The sequence below is a fragment of the Tinamus guttatus genome, unplaced genomic scaffold (genome assembly GCF_059628265.1).
Source record: "Tinamus guttatus ecotype Peru unplaced genomic scaffold, ASM5962826v1 Tinamus_guttatus_pri_ptg000246l, whole genome shotgun sequence".
In the NCBI taxonomy this organism is placed as follows: Eukaryota; Metazoa; Chordata; class Aves; order Tinamiformes; family Tinamidae; genus Tinamus; species Tinamus guttatus.
Window position 1 is genome coordinate 9,005,471 of NW_028288780.1, and position 18,445 is coordinate 9,023,915.

Genomic DNA, 18,445 nt, shown 5'->3' on the forward strand with positions numbered 1-18,445 from the left:
CATGAAGCCGCATCACTGATGTCAGCCCCAGCCAGGGACCCTGGTACAACCAGCAGGAGCTGAGGGAGTCTCCCCTTTTACCTGAGCTCTCCTCATGCCCTGCAGCCGCTCGCTCAGCAGTACCTCAGGCTCTGCAGGGGAACGTCAGTCTTAGAGTGGTGCCAGGCAAGGGATTTCTGACTCGCTGCTTGCCTAAAAGCCCTGGCCACCTACCTCGTGCTGGCCTGCACGTCCCCAGGGCAGCTCTCCAGGAGCACCCCTTGGGACAGGCCAAAGCCATCACACCAGCAACATCATAGCAGAGAGAGGAGAGAGTCAGTCTAAGAAAACGAGTGTTTAATCAGGAAACGAGAAGAGACAAGGGATAAGAAAAACGATTACAGGAGAGTAATACCCCAGCAAAAAGAAACACGATTGTACGACTCGAAACGACCAGGATCAGAACATCCTAAGAGCCAGCAGTGCCCAGGGAGGGCCACTCCTGAGGATGAGCCCAAGCACTTCCAGCAGTCTCCAGGCAGCTCAGTGCAGTCATGGATCCCCATTGCCCAAGCTCCAGCCGTGGGAAGCCGCAGAGGTGGCCCTGGCCCTGCCGCTCCAGTCTTGGCCTCTCTCAGCAGGAGGTGCTGAAAGGAATGGCGGGCACGTTGGCTGTACAGAGCAGTCCCAGCCTCTCCCAACAAGAGATGGTGTGTGTGGAGTAAGAGAAGCCCATACAAAAAAAACAAAAAAAGAAAAAAAAAAGTTTACATATTTATAAATGCCAAAATAAATATTTAAGACAGACTCCCCCACCCCTCAAACATGTGCACAACCACACTGCAACCTGCTCGTGGGCTGGCCTCCGGGGGCGCCAGGAGAGCAGCAGCGACTGCCACAGGGCAGCTGCTCTCTGGCCTTCTCGTTTCCTGATGCTTTGGAGGCTGCAGCCCACTGGGAAGGAGAGGAGGAGCGAGCGAAGCAGAGTGCCAACACGCAACAGTGCTGGAGAGGAATGTCATGGAATAAATACATCAGATCAGTGGTTTCCAACAAGTTTAAACTAAAATTAAAAAAAAAAAGACACCAGAAGGAAGGATGGTGTGAATGGAACTACAACTATGCGGGACGAGGGGCTGCGTGTCCGTGGAGCTCCGCTTGCTGTCACGGCGAAAAGGTGGTCATTTCCAGAGAGACCCTTTGCCACAGCTCCTTGGTCTGCTTGCTGCGCTTTAGGTTCTGGAGAATATCATTAAACTGCATCATGCCCATGGGGGTCAGGCAGAAGGCGCTTCTGGCGCTGCGGATGGCATTCACAAAGTCATCGTAGTCAGCTGGAGTAAGATGGATCAGCCGGTGGTGGATGTACTGGATGGGGACAGGGAGAGAGCCTTAAGGTATTTGCTCACGCCCTCACACTGGTAATGCTCGGGCAGGGCTCTAGAGGTGACACATCAGAGGAGCCTGTTACCCCACAGCAGGCACAAGACCCGGGGGCTCTGGCAGACAGGGAGCAAGCTCCACTGGCAGCAGTGCTCTATCCTGCTGCTAACATGGCTAAGGAGACTGTCCCCTCGCAGCATCAAAGCAGCTGGGCTCTTCCTCATTCTCCTTCCTGAGCATCAGGCCACGGCATAGCCTGCAGCAGAGGGGTCAGCCAAAGCTCTTCACCGTGACCCACCTGCATTCACCTCACACCGTTAGTTCTGCAGGATACGTATGCAGCACGCTCACAGGACAGCTCCTTTGCTAACGGGTATGGCAGCAGTACGGATTACACTAGTAGCCCTAGACCTAGGGCACTCAGGCAGAATCTGCCACTTCGCTGAGTTTCTCAGCTAAAGCCCCAAAACTGCAGGTCCAGCTGCTGAAAAACCTTGTTCCCTAATACAGCTCAGAGAAACAGCTCAAGCAAAGCAGCTGTGAGTGTAATGATGCAGCTGTGGTGCCCCAGAATATCATCTAGGTGGTAGGACACCCCTGATCCCACCTGGAAAGTAAGTCTACAGCATTACTCGTCATGTATTCAAGAGAAGTAGCTACATGTGAGGCAGTTTGCTTACACTGGTTTAAGGAACAGACAGCTCTGCTATCCTAGCTGGATCAATTAAACAAACTTGTCATGGTGTCAATAAATCCTGAAGTCTCTCACCTGTCCTGGTAGCTGATCAAGCTATATCCACTATTAGTGCTCACCCTAGCTCTCTAGACAGCTGTGCCAGCACTCAGTGAGGCGGTGAAGACAGGCCACAGTCAAGAAAAGAAGAGAAAGACAGGCTAGGGGAAGGCAGACAGACAGTTCAAGAGCAAAAAGATAAAGAAAAAAAGTGCGGAAGTGCAGAAGTGCAGCATTCAAAGCAAGAAAGGACAAGGACCACAAACCCACACCATCTTGCAGGGTGAGCAAGGGGACCAGAAGCCTTGAAAAAGAATCAGTACAATGGCATCCTTTGGACACAGCCTCCGAAACGGCAAGTGACCCCCTACTCCAGAGCCTGTGTGACCGATGCACCAGGCAAAGGCCAGTTCAGCTACCAGCCCCTCGAGGCCCCTTCCCCTCCGCACGCGCAGCGCCTGCAGGGTCGGGGGCTCTGCCAGCAGGCAGGGAGGGAGCACGTTACCTGCATGTAGGCCTGCTGGCACCTCTGCACCAGCTGGTGGAAGGCTGGCGTGCGCAGGTGGTTGTGCACGTGGGCTGGGTTGAGCCTTTGTAGCGCTTCCATGATGATCTCCTGCAGCACAAAAGGGCTCAGCACCCCCTTGGCTGCACCAACACAAAACTGATGCACGTAATTTACACCTGCACAGGAAGGAGAAGGCAGAACAACACTGTGTTACAACACACCAGAAGTCAGGCAACCACCCAGCAACAATCTGGGTTTGGAGCTCCCCTGGCAGCAGCAGGAGAAGCCATGCCACCAGACAGGTTGTTGGTAGTCCTGTTTTTGTCAGTTCTTACTGCTCGCAAAGGAAAAACAAAAAGGAAAAAGAAAAAAAGAAAAAAGACCCAAGATGAAAGTGAAATGTGCTTAAACCACCCAAGCTGGTGGTTTAAGCACATATTGCTATAAAGGTCTTCACAGAAGGCATAAATATACATAAGAAAGGAATACCTATGAAAGTAGAAAGCGAAAAGAAAAAGCTATTTTTATAGAACAGAAGATATACAAGCTCTGAATACAGTCCAACCCCATGAACTTCATCCAGAGCCTGAAAATAAACAGCTTGTGGAAAAAAAACAGAAAGACAACAACTGACTGAATGAAAGAGCAGCAAGGACCTTCTGAAACACCATCAGCAACAGCACACCGCTTCCCCGTCTTTGAACTTCCAGTCTTAAGAGAGCTTTTTCCCCACGACCCAATTCCAGCAAGCAGATTCCTGCTGCAGAACTGCTCCAAGCCTTACCTAACTTGGCAGCTAACCCAAGGAGCCATTTTACATCCTCCGTGTAGGGTGGGCTGCGGGAGAAGTTGTTGGGATGGTCGTTGTGAGCTCTTCGGCCAAGCATCTCCAGCGCCAGCATCCCTGTGAGAAAGGGGCAGCCAGAGTCAAGCAGCACTTCTGCCCACAGCACTCAGTCTAGCGCTTCCTGCACCGCCACTTGATTGCCCTGCCCTTCGTCAGCAGCAAATGCCCTGGCTGCAAAGAGCCCCGAGAAGCAAAAGGCCAAGTTTGGAGACTGTCACTATAAGGAGGAGGAGCTGCAAGGACAACTGGATCTGCTCCAGAATGGGAAATCCACTCAACTTTCACACCTTGCTAGAGCTGCAAAGAGACCAAGAGCATCTAGAACACACGGACATAAAGGATGCACTGCAAGAGATGCCCTGAAAACAAATCCTTCCCTCCAAAACTTAGGAACAGAGGAGCTATCCAAATCCACCAGTCCAGCTGCAACGGCAAGAGGCCCACACCAGGCTGCAGTATGCTAATCTGCACACATTTCTCTCATTCCTTTACAATTCCTCACACAAATTGTCCCATTTAAACATTTTTTAAAGCCCAGCAAGTCCTATGTAAACTAATGTAACCTAATCTTCTAGGCCCTCCTCCCACCCCCTTCTTGGTTTTCCAGGCTATTAAATGCCTTTCATGTCTTTCCACTTACCACTGCAATGTTTACCATGATATTTTCCCCCTTTCTGGTTGACGAGTACTTTCTCCCTGAGTTTTCAAGAAAAAGAAATGAAGCATCTTCCAGACAGTCTTCCTCCAGCTTCTTGCTGTTCCTCTTGCTTTGCTGCCCTGTACTGGCTTTGCTAATTTGATGTCACTCTCTCCATTCCCCACGGGCTGGATTGAGCCCTCACCACATACGAGCAGGTAACTGTAATCTAGGCCCAGCTGTAACCTCAGAGACTCAGATAGCCTTATCGCAGCACCAGTCAAGGCAGACACTGTTTATTTTCTAACAACCAGTGTGACTGGGAAAGGAATAGTAACTCTATACCCATATTCCAAGAATTGCACATTCTGCCCATACCAGTCTCCACAACACAGTTGGAGGGACAGAGACAAGGTGAGCCTTGAGCTGTGCCTGCACTGTTCATGAGGAGCAAGAACTCATCTCCACCTTCTTACGTGGTCACCGACTTCCACAAGCACATCCTCAGAGCCCCGGCAGGCTCCCTTGCGGTACCTGCTGAAAGGCAAGACTCTTCCCAGCTCTACCCACTTCGCTTTCTCTTCAGCTCTGCAGCTCTCCAGAGCAGCTGTACCACCTAGTGCTTCACCTCCTGGGACGCTCACCACACGCTCATGGCACAGCTCTCCCCATGTAGCTAGGATGCCATCACCCCCAATAGGTGCAGTAGGGAACTGTCAGACAAGAAGAACCTGCTGCAGCCCTGCCCTGGATCCCTCCTGAGGGGGCCACGGGAGCCCAGCGTGGCTGTCCTTACCAACTCGGTATGCAGAGTGGAGGTAGTGCAGACCTTGGGGGCTCACAGGCTGACTGTGCTGCTCATCCTCGGCAGGAAAACCCCCTGTAACAAGGGAGTTGGGCTGTGAGGACAGGGTTGTCAAGGAAGCCCCCTGAATCGCTGGGAACGTTGATCCTGCATGGACACTTCCTACTGAAGAGAGCAAAACAGCAGCATTAGGACCAAGCACCAAACCTATGAGAAGCTTTACTTGGGCTATCCTCTCCCTCACCTGCCTGCCCACTGCCCAGGTACTGCTCTGCTCCCCTAAACAGAACAATATGGCAACCAAAAACCACAGGCTTACAACTGAAATACAGTGGGCTGAGATGCTTGCTCATCTCTTCCCAGTATCCCAGTATGATATGACAGACATATTACCCATGATTTACATCAGAAATACATGCATTAACACAAACGTTTTTTCTATTTATTAAATTACATGTGTGATTCTGACTTCTTGTTCAAGGAAATGAGCATGTCAGGCTCTGACTGATGCAAAACTGCTGAAAAAAGTCATTGCATGAGAACTGTATGGAGTCACTCAAAGTTCAACACTTTGAGGTTCCTCCATGTTTGTTGCAGAACAGCTGTGACCCCCCTTGCAAGAACCTTGTGGGAAGGGTGTTACTGGAGGTTCACCTCCAGCTGATCCTTAGAAAGAGCAGCAGATGCAAATACTGGCAGCCCTTATCAACAGTAACAACAGCAAGGCAAACCTGAGAATGCTCGGACACCTTCAGATACTAAGGGGGGCAAATTCCAGGGAATCACAGGAAACATTGCACTGCCAAGCCTGTTACAGGAAGCAGTTAAACTGCACTCTGACAAGAGCCTCAAGTTTATCCAAATTTCCTGTCAAGAAAGGCCCACAGAGGGAAGCAAGGTATGCTGGAGAATTCCAGAGCAGAGATACCATTGGGTGCCTGAATGTTGCTGCTTTTATTTCCCAGCTTCTCTTTGCTACTGCTGTCCCAGCCTGGGCAATGCTTCATGTTACTACTTCTTGTCTCCCCTACTACCTTCTCTGTTGTTTGGCTGGCTTTTTTTTTTTTTTTTCCTCCCAGTTGGCTGGGGAGAATAACCGTTAAGAATGGGCTAGACTGTTGCCAAAGCTCGAGTGTACATGGCTACCTTCACCCTGAACAGTGAAACAATATTTTAAGAACTGGAAAACAGAAGTTTACACAAGCTATGAACAATGGAAAGGGTGGGGCTGTTTTTTCCTTTTGTTATTCTAAGTGCTCTAAGATAAGTTAAGAGCTCTGGAGGCTTCAGAGCTCTTGGGAAGCATGCAGAGATCCTTTCTCACAGACAGAACTCAGTTCCAAGCCAAGACTGAGGCTGTCAGTAAACAGAGGACACTTCAAATTCTGAGGCTTTCAGGATTCCTCATTTTTTTTTTGTGATGGCTTTTTGGGATTAGAATGAAAGTGCCCTTAAAATACTGAAAAGGAAGCCTTCTCCTGAAAATCTGGATAACACATCTCTCAAGTGCTTCTGCACATGCCAGTCTTCCTGAGTGTGGTCAGTTGTAAGCACTGGGAAGCAAATGTGCAAACAGGCAAACCCAGTATCTCCAGAGAGCCTGAGCCCAACCCTACCTGTGGGTGCAGCACTCTGGTTCGGAGGGAACATTCAGTCAACAACGTATCTACTGTTGCAGTGCTGCACAGTCCCTGCTGGGTCTTCATCCTCACTCCAGCCCCCACCCAACACGGTGCAGTCACTCAGACTGCCATTGACATGATCCTACCAAACCCTCTGTCCTCTCTAGAGTTGTTCCTAGAGTACCTTTGGAGTTCTGGCATCTCCAATCTCTCGGTCAGGAAAGACAGCTATTAATGCTACTGTAATGCACTGTTCTGCTAGTGTAGCAGAAGTTTGCCTGCTGTCTGCATCCTCTTTTATCTGACCCAAAGGGATCACAAAAGCCTACCCAACATTATCTATGCTCACTTTGCCCAAAGGAGAGACTGCTGAGGAAGAAAAAGGAGGGGGGATAAACCTCTAAAAAGTTAGAAGCCAGAAAGGCCAAGGAGGTATCCAAACACTGCAGTCGGAGAGGCCAAAGTAATCTCATACTGAAAATTTAGACAGACAGAATTTAAAGCCCCACTAGCTGACCCAGGTTTCCCTGGCATCCCATTAGGAACCCAGTGAACCTCATCTGTAGGATGAGGTGAACTTGGTCAGAACTATTCAGTGCAAGAGCCCCGATCCCATGACGCAGTTAGTGAGGAGGACACGACTGGAGAGCAAGCAAGAGGCACAGCAACCATACCTATGCCACACACAGCCCAGGAGCTGTAACACTCACTCGCTACATTGGAAGACAGTGACAGTCCTGTCTCGCTGTGGTAGGGATGCACCGCAATCTGCGTCATGGATGGAACCGGCACGCCAGGGAATGACACCGCTGTAGCTGCCAGGGACGGCGTTGTTACCGAGTAAGGGTACTGCGCTCCTATGAATGCTGGGTGCACACCCTGGAACAGAAGATGAGTAACAGTCATGTCTATGTCCCCTTAACATTTAGAAGAATTCCAAAACATGATGTCCCCAAACTAACCCCAGAGTATTAGTGGGACCTGCAACCTGACAGGAAGGAGGAAGCATGGGAAAAAAGCCACACAAATTATCTTGAACCAGATGACTATTACATCTACTTGCTCCTCATCCTTTTAAATCTAGTCAGTTTGTACAAAAACACGCCAAGAACTCTCAACAGGCAGAGGCTAAAATATCCTTTGCTGTTTTTCCTTCTGTAGTTCTTACTTTATCTGAAAGTTCTCAAGAAGATAAGCTTTCTGTCAAGTGCCTTGTATGTTTTGAGAAACTACAGAGCAATAATACTTAAAAGCTACTGACATAAGACTGTATTTTATACTCTCTCAAGACTTTACACATACCCACTGAAGGCTCCTTATCAGTGAGAAGGAAGGCAGATACCACAAGAAGCTAGAACTCACGATGCAGCAGCTCTCGGCCACTTGCTCTCCCCAGTCAGACGTACCCCTCTGGAAGCAGCCACACAACTCCCTGCAAATGAACAAGCCAAAAGCAACCCTCACCTGCGGGTAGGCTGAGCCAGGCACCGGGAAGACTGCTGGTCGCGGCATGTGCTGGATGGTGTGTCCAATGTACTGAGGGTTGCAGGGGATGTGAGTCTGGAGGGTGGTGTACGGGTGGAGGCCCTGCGTGTGCGTGTGTGCCATGGCCGGTCCTGCCATCGTATGCTGCTGGTACATAGTTGACCCCACAGAAATCACCGGCATGACTGTTGCTGCTGCGGTCACTGCGGCTGCCACTGTCACAGTGGTTGGCTCAGAGGTCACCCGGCTGTCCGTCAATCCGCGCGCTGCTTCAGAGGCAGCCCGTGTCCCGCTGGCACTGCAGCCAGTGGCTCCTTCTCTCTGCGCTGGGGTCCCACCAACTGTCTGCTCATAAAGCCAGTACCACTGGTGAGCTACTTCAAAGAGGACCTCTGGGTACACACCGCCTCCCTTGGCGGCCTCCTCTACCGCCATGCAGGCCTTCTCCAGCATCAGATTATCCTGAGGGCAGTGGGAAGAAAAGCAGAGGATGAAAAATACCAAACCAGAAACACCAGGAGAAGGTACAACTACAACAGGAGAAAACTATAAGGCATTCTAAAAGAAGTGATGCTACGGACAGCAAACAGAAAACATGCTGTAGAATACCACGGCTATTCACGAAAGCCAAGAAAAATCCACAGAAATGCAGTTAAGGCTGTCCAGCAGCAAAAAGGAGCCAATTCCACCAATAAAAACCTGTTCTTGATGGTGGAAATCAACTCATGTGGCCATCCCCCACGTGATGCTCACCTGCTCCTTACACTGCACCAGAGCCCTCTGGATCTCATTTGGGTTCAGGGCATGGGCATGGGGCAGGCAGCTGAGCGCCAGTTCAGCAGCTGCTCGCACCATGTTGGAGTCTCTGGCCCGTGAGGCCCTGTCTGCCAGCGATGCCACCTCCGGCGGTGTCAGATGTCCATCCCAACACTCCACCAAGATATTCAAGGCTGCACTGCCAATCTCCATGGCCTGTCCTAAAGGTAAGAGAGGAGGTTGTTTGACTCCTGGCACGTCAGGAAAGCAAGAACTTTCCAGGGAGCAGTTTTTGGTTTTTGTGCTTTAGGAGCCACACAGGGAGAAAGCTGGCAGTGGGACTGGATACAAATAGAGGGAGAAGGGAAATGAAATTTTGAACACATTCAAAGAGCACATTCAAACACAAACATCCACCTCCTCAGCAGACTCCCAAAGGAGACCAGTCTCTGCGCTACTTCCCTTTCCCAAAGGGGACCCCTTTTGAGAAAGGGCCTGTGGCTCCAAGCCCTGAAGCACACTGCAGTACAAACAAGAAGAAACGAGTCACCAACATTTTTCATGTCAAAACAAGCACTACAGTGTAAATCACTGGTTCCTAGTTTGTACTACAGGTTGTGCCACTGGCTTACATGGCTACCACAGCACCTCAGCATTGTCACATTTGGGCACAAACTCCCCTGCTTCCCCTCCAAGAGCAAGCTTCCCAATAAAATTGTGCTGTAACCTGTGATCCAGGAGACATGGGACGAGTAAGTTCGAGAGAGCCAGTTGGGAGACACAAAGTTGTGCAGCCCTAGTGCATAGAGCCCGATCTCGAAGGCGCAGAGGTGAAGGTTGCGGTGTGGTCCCTGGTGCCCACCACTGGAGGAAGGGTGGGTGAAGATGGAGGTGCTGCTATTTCCACCTGCTTTGATAAGGACTGTCTTGGCCAATTCAAAGTAGAAGTGAGCAGCTGCCTCCGAGGGCTGGTTTGGGACATGAGGAGCATGGCTCTCCAGTCGCCTGCCTTTATACCTGAAAGAAGATGGAGAAACCTTTCAGAGAGCAATAGGTACCCCAAGTTCAGTAGCTGGGGCCCAGCTCTGTCTTTAGGATCCAGAGGAAACAAACCAAGCTCTCCTAAGGAAGTTACCTCCCTCACATCATGCCTGGAGGTTGTCTCTGGGCATTAGCGTTATTCATTACCTGCCAACTTCCACAGTCTTTGCACGGGCTCCCCCGCTGGCTCTCCTACTGCCACTAGAGGAGGAAGACCCCAGCGAATCACTTGAAGAACTGCTGATACTGTCACTGTCCTGTCCTCTGCCCCAGGATGTTGTAGCCCATCCTCCACGTAGCGGCCGCCGACTGAGTGTTGGAGAGCTGTCGGAGGTGGTTTCAGGAGCACTGCTGTCAATACTAGCCATGCCTGCAACACCAAAGCCAAGACAGCAACGTCAGCAGGCAAGACCCTACACCCAGGTCACCAACAGTCCTGTGTAAGGAAAGCCATGCCAGTGGCAGTCAGCCTACCAGCTGCCAGGCATTTAACTTCTTTGCAAACTACAGGAGATGGAATTAGCCCGTTTGGCCATTTTGCAGTTCCCTGATTAAAAAGCAGAAATATCTAAGCAGTATCTTGATTTCCCCCTTCGCACCATTCCAGCTCCTCAATCCATCTTTATAGCAGAGTATAACAACAAGAAATAAATATGCATACAAGGTCAAGTCCCATATTTTGTATATGAAGCAAAAGGGAAAACTGGAATAAACAAAGTTTATTCTTCCATGCCAAAGGCCTCAGAAGCAAGGCCTCAGTGGAAGTCAAAGGCCTCCACTGCTTCTGTAATTTATTATAGAATTATTATTATATAATTATTATGATTTCCTTTAGGAAAGGCTGACAGGCAGAATAAAAGAGCAGGTCAATGACTGAAACCCCAGCAGGGTGGCTAGCACAGCACGCAGCTGCATCCTACCTGTGTGTTTCTTCTTCTGCCTGACAGGAGAACCCCAGCATCTTCCATTGTAGCCTCCGCGGCTGCCAAGCGCCAGGCGACTAGGAACCTTCCCCTCTTGTTTCAAGACAGTGGATTCCCCCACTGGCTCACAGGGGGACCTCTGAGAGCTCTCTGCATAAACAAGACGGTCACAAGGTAAACATGACTTGTTTCTGTACCTTTAAAACCAGACGGGCCAGCCTAAAAGTACGAACATTAAAAGACACAGTTTTTTTAAAAAAGTGAGAAGCAAGTTGGTATCATTTCTCCTTCAGGATTAAACATATCATCAGATACCAGGTCAAGAGTATTTAAGCTTAATAACTCAAAGTTTGTTTTAAGTTTTAGAATAACAGTGCTCCAGCAACCTTGGTTGTATTGTGCTAACTCTCAACCACTACTGATCTCTTTGCGAAGAGTTAAGAGATCATCTGCTTTCCACCAGATGCTGTTGTATGTGATGCTTGCCAGTGAAGCAGGGGCATATCTTGAAGGAAATCACACCCCATTTATTGTCATTGTAATTACTATTCTCAAAGGAAGGCACCTAACTTGGTGCATAAACTTTCTGAAATGCTGTGATACAAAACTAAAAGATGCAGTCGCAGTAGCTTTAGGCATACCCAAAACAGCTAACAACTGACCCAACACAGGAGAGCCTGAAAGGTAGTCTGAACTCCTATGCAACGAGGTCAACAGAAATGGATCCAGCCAAGCAAGTAATGGGAGAATGACATTCTGGTAACAGTCATAACGGTCAGGTGCAATAATGTAAATCACTTTCAACCACTTTCTGAGATTAACAAGAACTGAGTATCCTTTTGCACTGATAGCCAAAGGGTTTCAACACAGCCCTTCCAAAGAACCTCTTACCCTGCGCACTCTTCTCCATGAAGTTCTCGGGACTGCTCTGCACTGCGGTGCTCACGCTGGCTTGCTGAGTGACAGAAGTCCCTGGAAGCTGCTGGATAGCTGCCGTGGACTGGGCAGCATGCTTGGAAGGAGATTTCTGACTCGCTACGGTAGGTTTGCTGGATGAGTAGAAGGAACTCAGAGTCTGTGGCTTGTGTGTTTGACTCTCTCTGTCTAGGAGTTTGTCTAAAATCTTTAATAGCAAGAAGAAAATATAAAACTTAGTAGGAGAGTGAGAAAACAGGCACTGCACAGAGGCAGAGAGAGGAAAGTTCAAATCAGCTTTCTGATGGAAAATAAATTCCATTTGTTTGGATAATAAAGAACACATTTGTCTACTTTCTAGAGGCCCCTTCTTGTGCTGGAGATCAGTCATGCACAGTTGAGGGCCATTTGGCTTGCATTACCAGGGAAGCAGATTCATTTGTACTCAGTAACAGCCCCATCTTTAGTCCAAAAAGCCACATGGAAGGCACCCAACACATACAATGCAACAGTAATTCTGCCACACCAAGCACAGAACAGGGCTGTGTATGCATGTAGTTATTTGCTTGCTATCTAAAAATTACAATTACTGAGACTTTCAGACACTAGAGAAACTGCCAGAGTACTCTCTCTCATCCCTGGTTATTACGTAACAGGGGAGCAATTCATGAACACATTTTATGGGTTTGTCCATTTCCACTGTTCATTCTGCACATGAAATGAACACTATAAGTGTGATCAATCTATTTGTAGACAGCTGATACTGCAGGTGTTCTCTATTAATCCTTGTAGCAGATAAACGTATAGTGAAAGAGTTTCTCCCATAGAAGTCAGAAATAAACACTAGTTGGGTAAACCTGTTTCTGACTATAAAAGATAATAAATTCTTCCTGAAGCTCTAACAGTTTTTGGTACTGGAGTGGGGGCGGGGGGGACACAGAGTTGTGCTCTCTCTCTCTCTCTCTCTCTCTCGCATAGACAGTTAAAGGATAGGTGGATTGAACTTGTAAATACAAGAGGTAAGAGTGATTAAGAACAGGGGCTTTGCTAGTTATATTGTTCTGCGACATTCCTGTAGCAAAACCAAATCAACGCCCAAACCACACACACAATGCACCCCAAAAATCCCTGTGAATAAGCAAAATGCAGTGAGAATGCATTTCCAAAGTGGTGCCTAAGAAGCCTACAGAAAGAGTGCCTCTTCCACACCAATGCACAGTGTGCAGTCAGATTTTGTATCAGTGGGAGAACATAAGCACTACAATCCGGCTTGTAAATCAGCAGGCAGACCATGACACAGCAACTTATATACCCTGGCAGAACTGTGAAATCTGTCAAAAAACAAACACAATTTACTTTGCATTATCCTCTCTGCTTTTGAAGGGATACACACCTTCTTCAGCTTAGACTGATCATCCTTGTAAGTAATCATCAGAGCTAATGCCAGATCCCCCTTTTCCCTTCGGGTGCCTTCACACAACAGAGGATGTTCTGCTTCACTTACAGTTGTCTTCATGCCTGCAGGCCAGAAAAGGAAGGGATGAAAAGACAAGTGAGCTCAAGGGTTGTATACAACATCATGAGCAATAGCTATTCCTCAGACTGCTTTATTCACCTCACTATCGTAAGTGAAAGAAGATTTTTCCCTATTTCTCTGTTCACTTCAGAAACAGCTGTTGAATAACCGGCGCTGCTGTCTGTCCCAGAATACTAAGTTTGCTATGACTTTCAGAGCAACCAGAGATGCCACAAGAGTCCAGGCAAACCCAGAAGTCCATCTAGAAACAAACTTTTCCAGCTTCTGCAGATGCTACAAGCAAGCATTCCCATGCCATAAAGAACTCATCTTCCTCCTTTCAGAGATAAGGCAGCAGAGGATAGGTCTTGCTTAATCCATTCTATTGCTTCTTTTCATGTGCTGCTCTAAAACAGGCATATGCATATTATCAACAGTATAAAACAGTAGTATATATAACCATTTTTTTTTGTTGCTGAAGCTGATAAATGATTACTGGCAGTAATCCAGTACATGCCAAGATCCCAAGTTACATGACAGGGCCTGGGAATACTTCTGCTAGTGTTTTACCACCACTTCTGAGGTGACTGCCTTTTGATCTCTGAAACTGTCCACTCAATTAGAGCCCACCCAATATCTTTTCTGACACACACAAGAGTGACTAAAATGCACATTTCTACTTTAACATTCCATTCCTGCCCCGTATCCTCCCTTCCATTATTCTGCTCTTTGCGAAGGCACCTCAAACCTGGCATGCAAGACACTTTGCATACAGAACCAATAATCCATGTAAATGCCTTTATTTCTCCACCAAAACAAAACAACCCCACAACTCTCACCACCAGAATGAGGCAGGAGGCAGAAAATGGGTGAGGAAAGTCTTGTCTTAAACAAAGATTCTTACCAAGAGCAGCAACAGCTGCTTCAAAACCAAGCTCTTCATCTCCAGGCATTTCATTATTCCAGTTACGGCTTGGGGGTCTAGAGCCTGTAGGAGATACCACTGAAAGAAGAGAGGAGAATTAGTGCTCAGCTTTCACAGAATCACAGACTGGTTGAGGTTGGAAGGAATCTCTAGAGACCATCTAGTCAACCCTCCCTGCCCAAGCAGGGAGGCCTAGAGCACGGGGCACAGGGTGGCGTCCAGACGGGTTTTGAAGATCTCCAGAGAAGGAGACTCCACAACCTCTCTGGGCAGCCAGTTCCAACTAGGAAAACTAGGAAAAACTAGGAACTTTCAAAACCAGGAACTCAGTACAAACGGTATTTCTGGCAGCTTCCTGAATTTGCAGAGCTTCCTGTGCTTTACTTTTACTGCCCTGCCATCATATCAAATTCAAAACCCCATCTCTATTCTTGGTCTTTTCTCCTTCTCTCTCTGACCTCAGAAGGCTCCAAACCAGGCAGACACACTATCAAGGAAGTCTTCTAATCTCAGGCTGTTGGGCTCTTTCTTAGTTACTAGGTTTACATTAGCCAGCATAAGGGAGGAAGAGTCAGTCAATCATTTACAAGTGTTTTGCTAACACACCAACAGTGCTGAATCATAGAATCACAGAATGCTTAGGGTTGGAAGGGACCTTTAGAGGTCATCTAGTCCAACCCCCCTGCACATGCAGGGACACCCAAAGCACGTGGCACAGGACTGCGTCCAAGCGGGTTTTGAAGATCTCCAGAGAAGGAGACTCCACAACCTCTCTGGGCAGCCTGTTCCAGTGCTCTGTCACCCTCACCGTTAAGAAATTTTTCCTTAAGTTCCTGTGGAACTTTTGGTGCCTCAGTTTCCGGCCATTTCGGAAACTGAGGCACCAAAAGTTCCACAGAACTTAAGGACCACACATCTTCTTCACGGCCTCCTGAGGGTGACTAGAGACACTGATTAGATCCCCTCTCAGCCTTCTCTTCTCCAGGCTGAACAGGCCCAGCTCCCTCAGCCTCTCCTCGTAGGGCCGATGAAGTATGATAAGTTTCCAATTGTTTTCAAACATAGGCAGAAACAGAGCCAATTCCACTGGGATAAAAAATATCTCTAGAACTACATGAAGGAAATAATGGTGTAGAAAGATCAAGCTTAGGCTGTTCACACAGAGACAACAGTTCTTTTCTGAAAACCTCTCAAAACCTAGAATCTTAGAACATGCTGTTTGCACATGCAAGCCAATGCAGACTGTACCTGGAGTGCACAGGACATCAAAAATAAAGCTAGCCAACATGAGAGGCAGGACAGGACGATAATCACACAAGGTCCCTTCTCGCAGTTCTTCAGCTCTTCCTCGAATAGTGTTCATCTCATTAGTGCCCAAGGGAATCTTCTTCAAGAGGGCTGCAATCTCAGACTCCTGATATGCCAGCTTCACCTAGTAGTGGCCACAAGGAAAGAGAAAAAGCAGCCATCAGCATAGGTCCTGAGCAACATTAGAAGTGTTTGGTTGGATAAGTCATTGGAAAAATTCTTACACTCTTTTCCTACAATTTCTAATTGTAGGAAAAAACATGTAACATTAAGTAATACATCAGCCTGAACGAAGGGGGCCTGGCTAGGAGGTAAATGTTAATGGGGTGGCAAGAAGCAGGCCACGAGAACAGAGACCACAGAATCATAGAATCATTATAGTTGGACAAGACCTTCGAGATGATCAAGTCCAACCATAAGTCCCTCACCACCATGCCTGCTAAACCATGTCCCTAGGTGCCTCACCTACACATTTCTTGAACACTGCTAGGGATGGCGGCTCCAGCACTTCCCTGCGCAGCCTGTTCCAATGCTTGACTACTCTTTCTGTGTAGAAATTTTTCCTAATATCTAACCTGAACCTCCCCTGGTGCAACTTGAGGCCATCATGACATTCACAATCCTTTGCCATTCCTGCACTCTCTCCATTTTAACATGGGAAGGTGAATGTTTTTGGCAGAACAGCTGAGGCAGCTGGTGACTGCCAACCTCACAATTAATCTTTTCAGACCCTAATAACTACAGATAAACCAAATAACAAGTGTACTTAGTGAATTCCTAGCAACAATACACATTTTCAGAGCCCATGCAACCCTGCAGTCAAAAGGAAGACAGCTGCAACTCACAGACAAGGTCCTAATTGGCCACTTCTTTCTTCCTAAATAAGGAAGCCTAACAGTCATTAGGTTGAGTCCACACTAACACACTTGCAACTGTATACGTGTTCATATACCAACAAATCAAACATCAGCAAGAACAACAGTTTTCCTACATGAATTTCCTACATGAATTGCACTAGTGCACCCAAAGAAATACATTTCAAACCTTTTAAGCAGTGCAAATATGGACAATTCAGTTTACAAACAGCTCTTTTTTCAGATTAGTTAAGCAAACTGGGAACATATTTAAGATAACATGAAGTAAGCTGTTGCAAAGGAAAAAAATACATTCATAAAGGAACTGTCACTCATGTAAACATTTTTAAGTTCATAGATTCATGTGAAATCGAATGCTTGTTGGCAGATGAGGCCTGAGCTTCCTTTCAGTGAAGATGTCCTCAGATGAAGTGATCATCCCAACTGCCTCCCAGGAAAGTCTGTGTGTGCTTAGGATGTGCACACAATCCATTTAGTTTGGAAAAAGCTATTTTTTAGGAAACCTATAAAAGCATGACCAAACTTCACAAGTTGCAATGGGAGCTAGGCAAGCATAAGCATTCAAGTAGCACAACGCTGCTTATAGAATTAATCATTTCTAAACACTTCATACCTCCAGGGCCTTGGTAGAAGCAGGTGGCCTCTGCAGCTCCAGGGCAAACATTCCTATTCGGAAGGCCAGGTTGTGGTACTCCAGCCGCTCACTCAATACAGTCAGCAGGAAAGCAGCTTTGGACAAGGTGTTGGTTGCCATCCAGGTCTGCTTACTTGTTGATACCTTGTTCTTTTTGCCCTGTTTGAGAAGAAGATTGCAGCAGGACATTTTAGGAAAAGAATTCACTCCAGCTGTGACAGTATGAACAATAACTTTCTGTAAAAACTCCTACGCACTGATGAAGCAAGACAAGGACCAGCATTTGTCTAGAAGCAGGTTTATTCCCACTCTCCTGATCAGTTCTATGCCTGCCCTCCCATCCTTTCAGGAAACAGAAGGAAGATGGGAACAAACTTAAACTTCATTCCCTTTTTGCAGAATTCCAAATCCCAGTGGTTATGGATGATCATTGCTCCTTCCCCAATCTCATTCCAGCCCAACACCAAGGAAGATACAGCAGACACGTCAATAAGACAAATGTCCAATATTGGATTGGTGCTATGCAGGCAGATGTTGTATGCCTGACCCTTCCAAGGGCAGGGAACTCTGCCATACATCAAACACTGCTTAGTGCCACTACAACTGATTTTCTGGAAGCTTATGCTTATACACATGCACAGAGCTGCACAAAAAACAAAACTTTTTTTTGTGGCTGGTGTATAACCTTAAAGCACACAGCAGAAAGTACCTTTTAAACTTCAAAATATCCTTTGAGGTTGGTGCTAAATAGACTGTTTTGTTCTACCAGATTTAAAATACATTCCTAAAGGAGCTGTCTCCTGCAGGTTTTAAAAGCCAAAGCAAGATTCTCTCTGCAGCAAATGGAAAAGGGAAAGAGTTTTTAATAAAACTCAGTTTCCAGAATCGCCATGTCCAGCTGAATGGCCTGTTATTTTCTCCCTTCTTTTCTCTCCCTCTTCTTGTCCCAGTGATTGGGCACATTAATGATACCTGAGAAGTCCAAGCCAAAGAGAGTATCGAGGAATGGCCCTGCATCACAGTAAATGAGAAATGCCTGGAAATGCTGCCACACTCATCGTACATATTCCTTCTAATCTCTAGAATAGAGATATTAGACAAGAATAGATATTAGACAAGCTCTATCTCTACCTTAGTTGGTGGCTGTTCCACTTTGAGATCTGGAGGGTTGGCCAGTAGGTCCCTGGCCAGCTCTACAGTTAAGCGACACGCTTCGCTACTGTAACCATGTGCATATAGAGCCTCTGCACAGGCAAACAGGATCTGCAAGAAAGAACAGATGGTCAAATCTGAACCACCCTCCTCAGGCTGGAGGCAACATCCTCAAAGTACTTGCGCCCAAGCTCCTGCAAACACAATTCACGATTAACCTTAGCAGCAGGCCCTCTCTCTCACAGAGTCCTCCTTCCTCGCACCTTCACCACAATCCCTTCAAGTACTCCTCTAAAACCCCTCTTCTTCTATGATAAAGTCCCCACCTCTTCCTCTAATTGCTATGATCAGGAAATTACTCGAAGATAAACTAAAACTGAAGTTCAGTTACCGTAACTGTT

The 18,445-nt window shown here is 47.4% G+C and overlaps 1 protein-coding gene across 4 annotated transcripts in view; it reads right to left on the reverse strand.

The window, feature by feature from the left end:
* Window positions 1-319: 319 nt before the first annotated feature.
* ZSWIM8 (zinc finger SWIM-type containing 8) overlaps window positions 320-18,445 on the reverse strand; it is a 54,461-nt gene continuing 36,335 nt past the window's right edge. The window contains exons 11-26 of one of the 4 annotated variants that reach the window (XM_088526399.1): window positions 18,024-18,155; window positions 16,872-17,051; window positions 15,324-15,507; window positions 14,055-14,153; window positions 13,028-13,152; window positions 11,611-11,842; window positions 10,717-10,869; window positions 9,944-10,166; window positions 9,483-9,772; window positions 8,753-8,976; window positions 7,979-8,461; window positions 7,225-7,393; window positions 4,884-5,054; window positions 3,388-3,507; window positions 2,601-2,779; window positions 320-1,347 (exon numbers count right to left, since the gene is read on the reverse strand). In XM_088526399.1, coding sequence (XP_088382525.1) covers window positions 1,144-1,347; window positions 2,601-2,779; window positions 3,388-3,507; window positions 4,884-5,054; window positions 7,225-7,393; window positions 7,979-8,461; window positions 8,753-8,976; window positions 9,483-9,772; window positions 9,944-10,166; window positions 10,717-10,869; window positions 11,611-11,842; window positions 13,028-13,152; window positions 14,055-14,153; window positions 15,324-15,507; window positions 16,872-17,051; window positions 18,024-18,155 — 3,168 coding nt within the window. In that variant the 3' untranslated portion in view covers window positions 320-1,143. Of the gene's footprint in view, window positions 1,348-2,600; window positions 2,780-3,387; window positions 3,508-4,883; window positions 5,058-7,188; window positions 7,394-7,978; window positions 8,462-8,752; window positions 8,977-9,482; window positions 9,773-9,943; window positions 10,167-10,716; window positions 10,870-11,610; window positions 11,843-13,027; window positions 13,153-14,054; window positions 14,154-15,323; window positions 15,508-16,871; window positions 17,052-18,023; window positions 18,156-18,445 lie in introns of all 4 variants that reach the window. The other 3 variants (XM_088526398.1, XM_088526397.1, XM_088526396.1) reach the window with 3 other exon arrangements.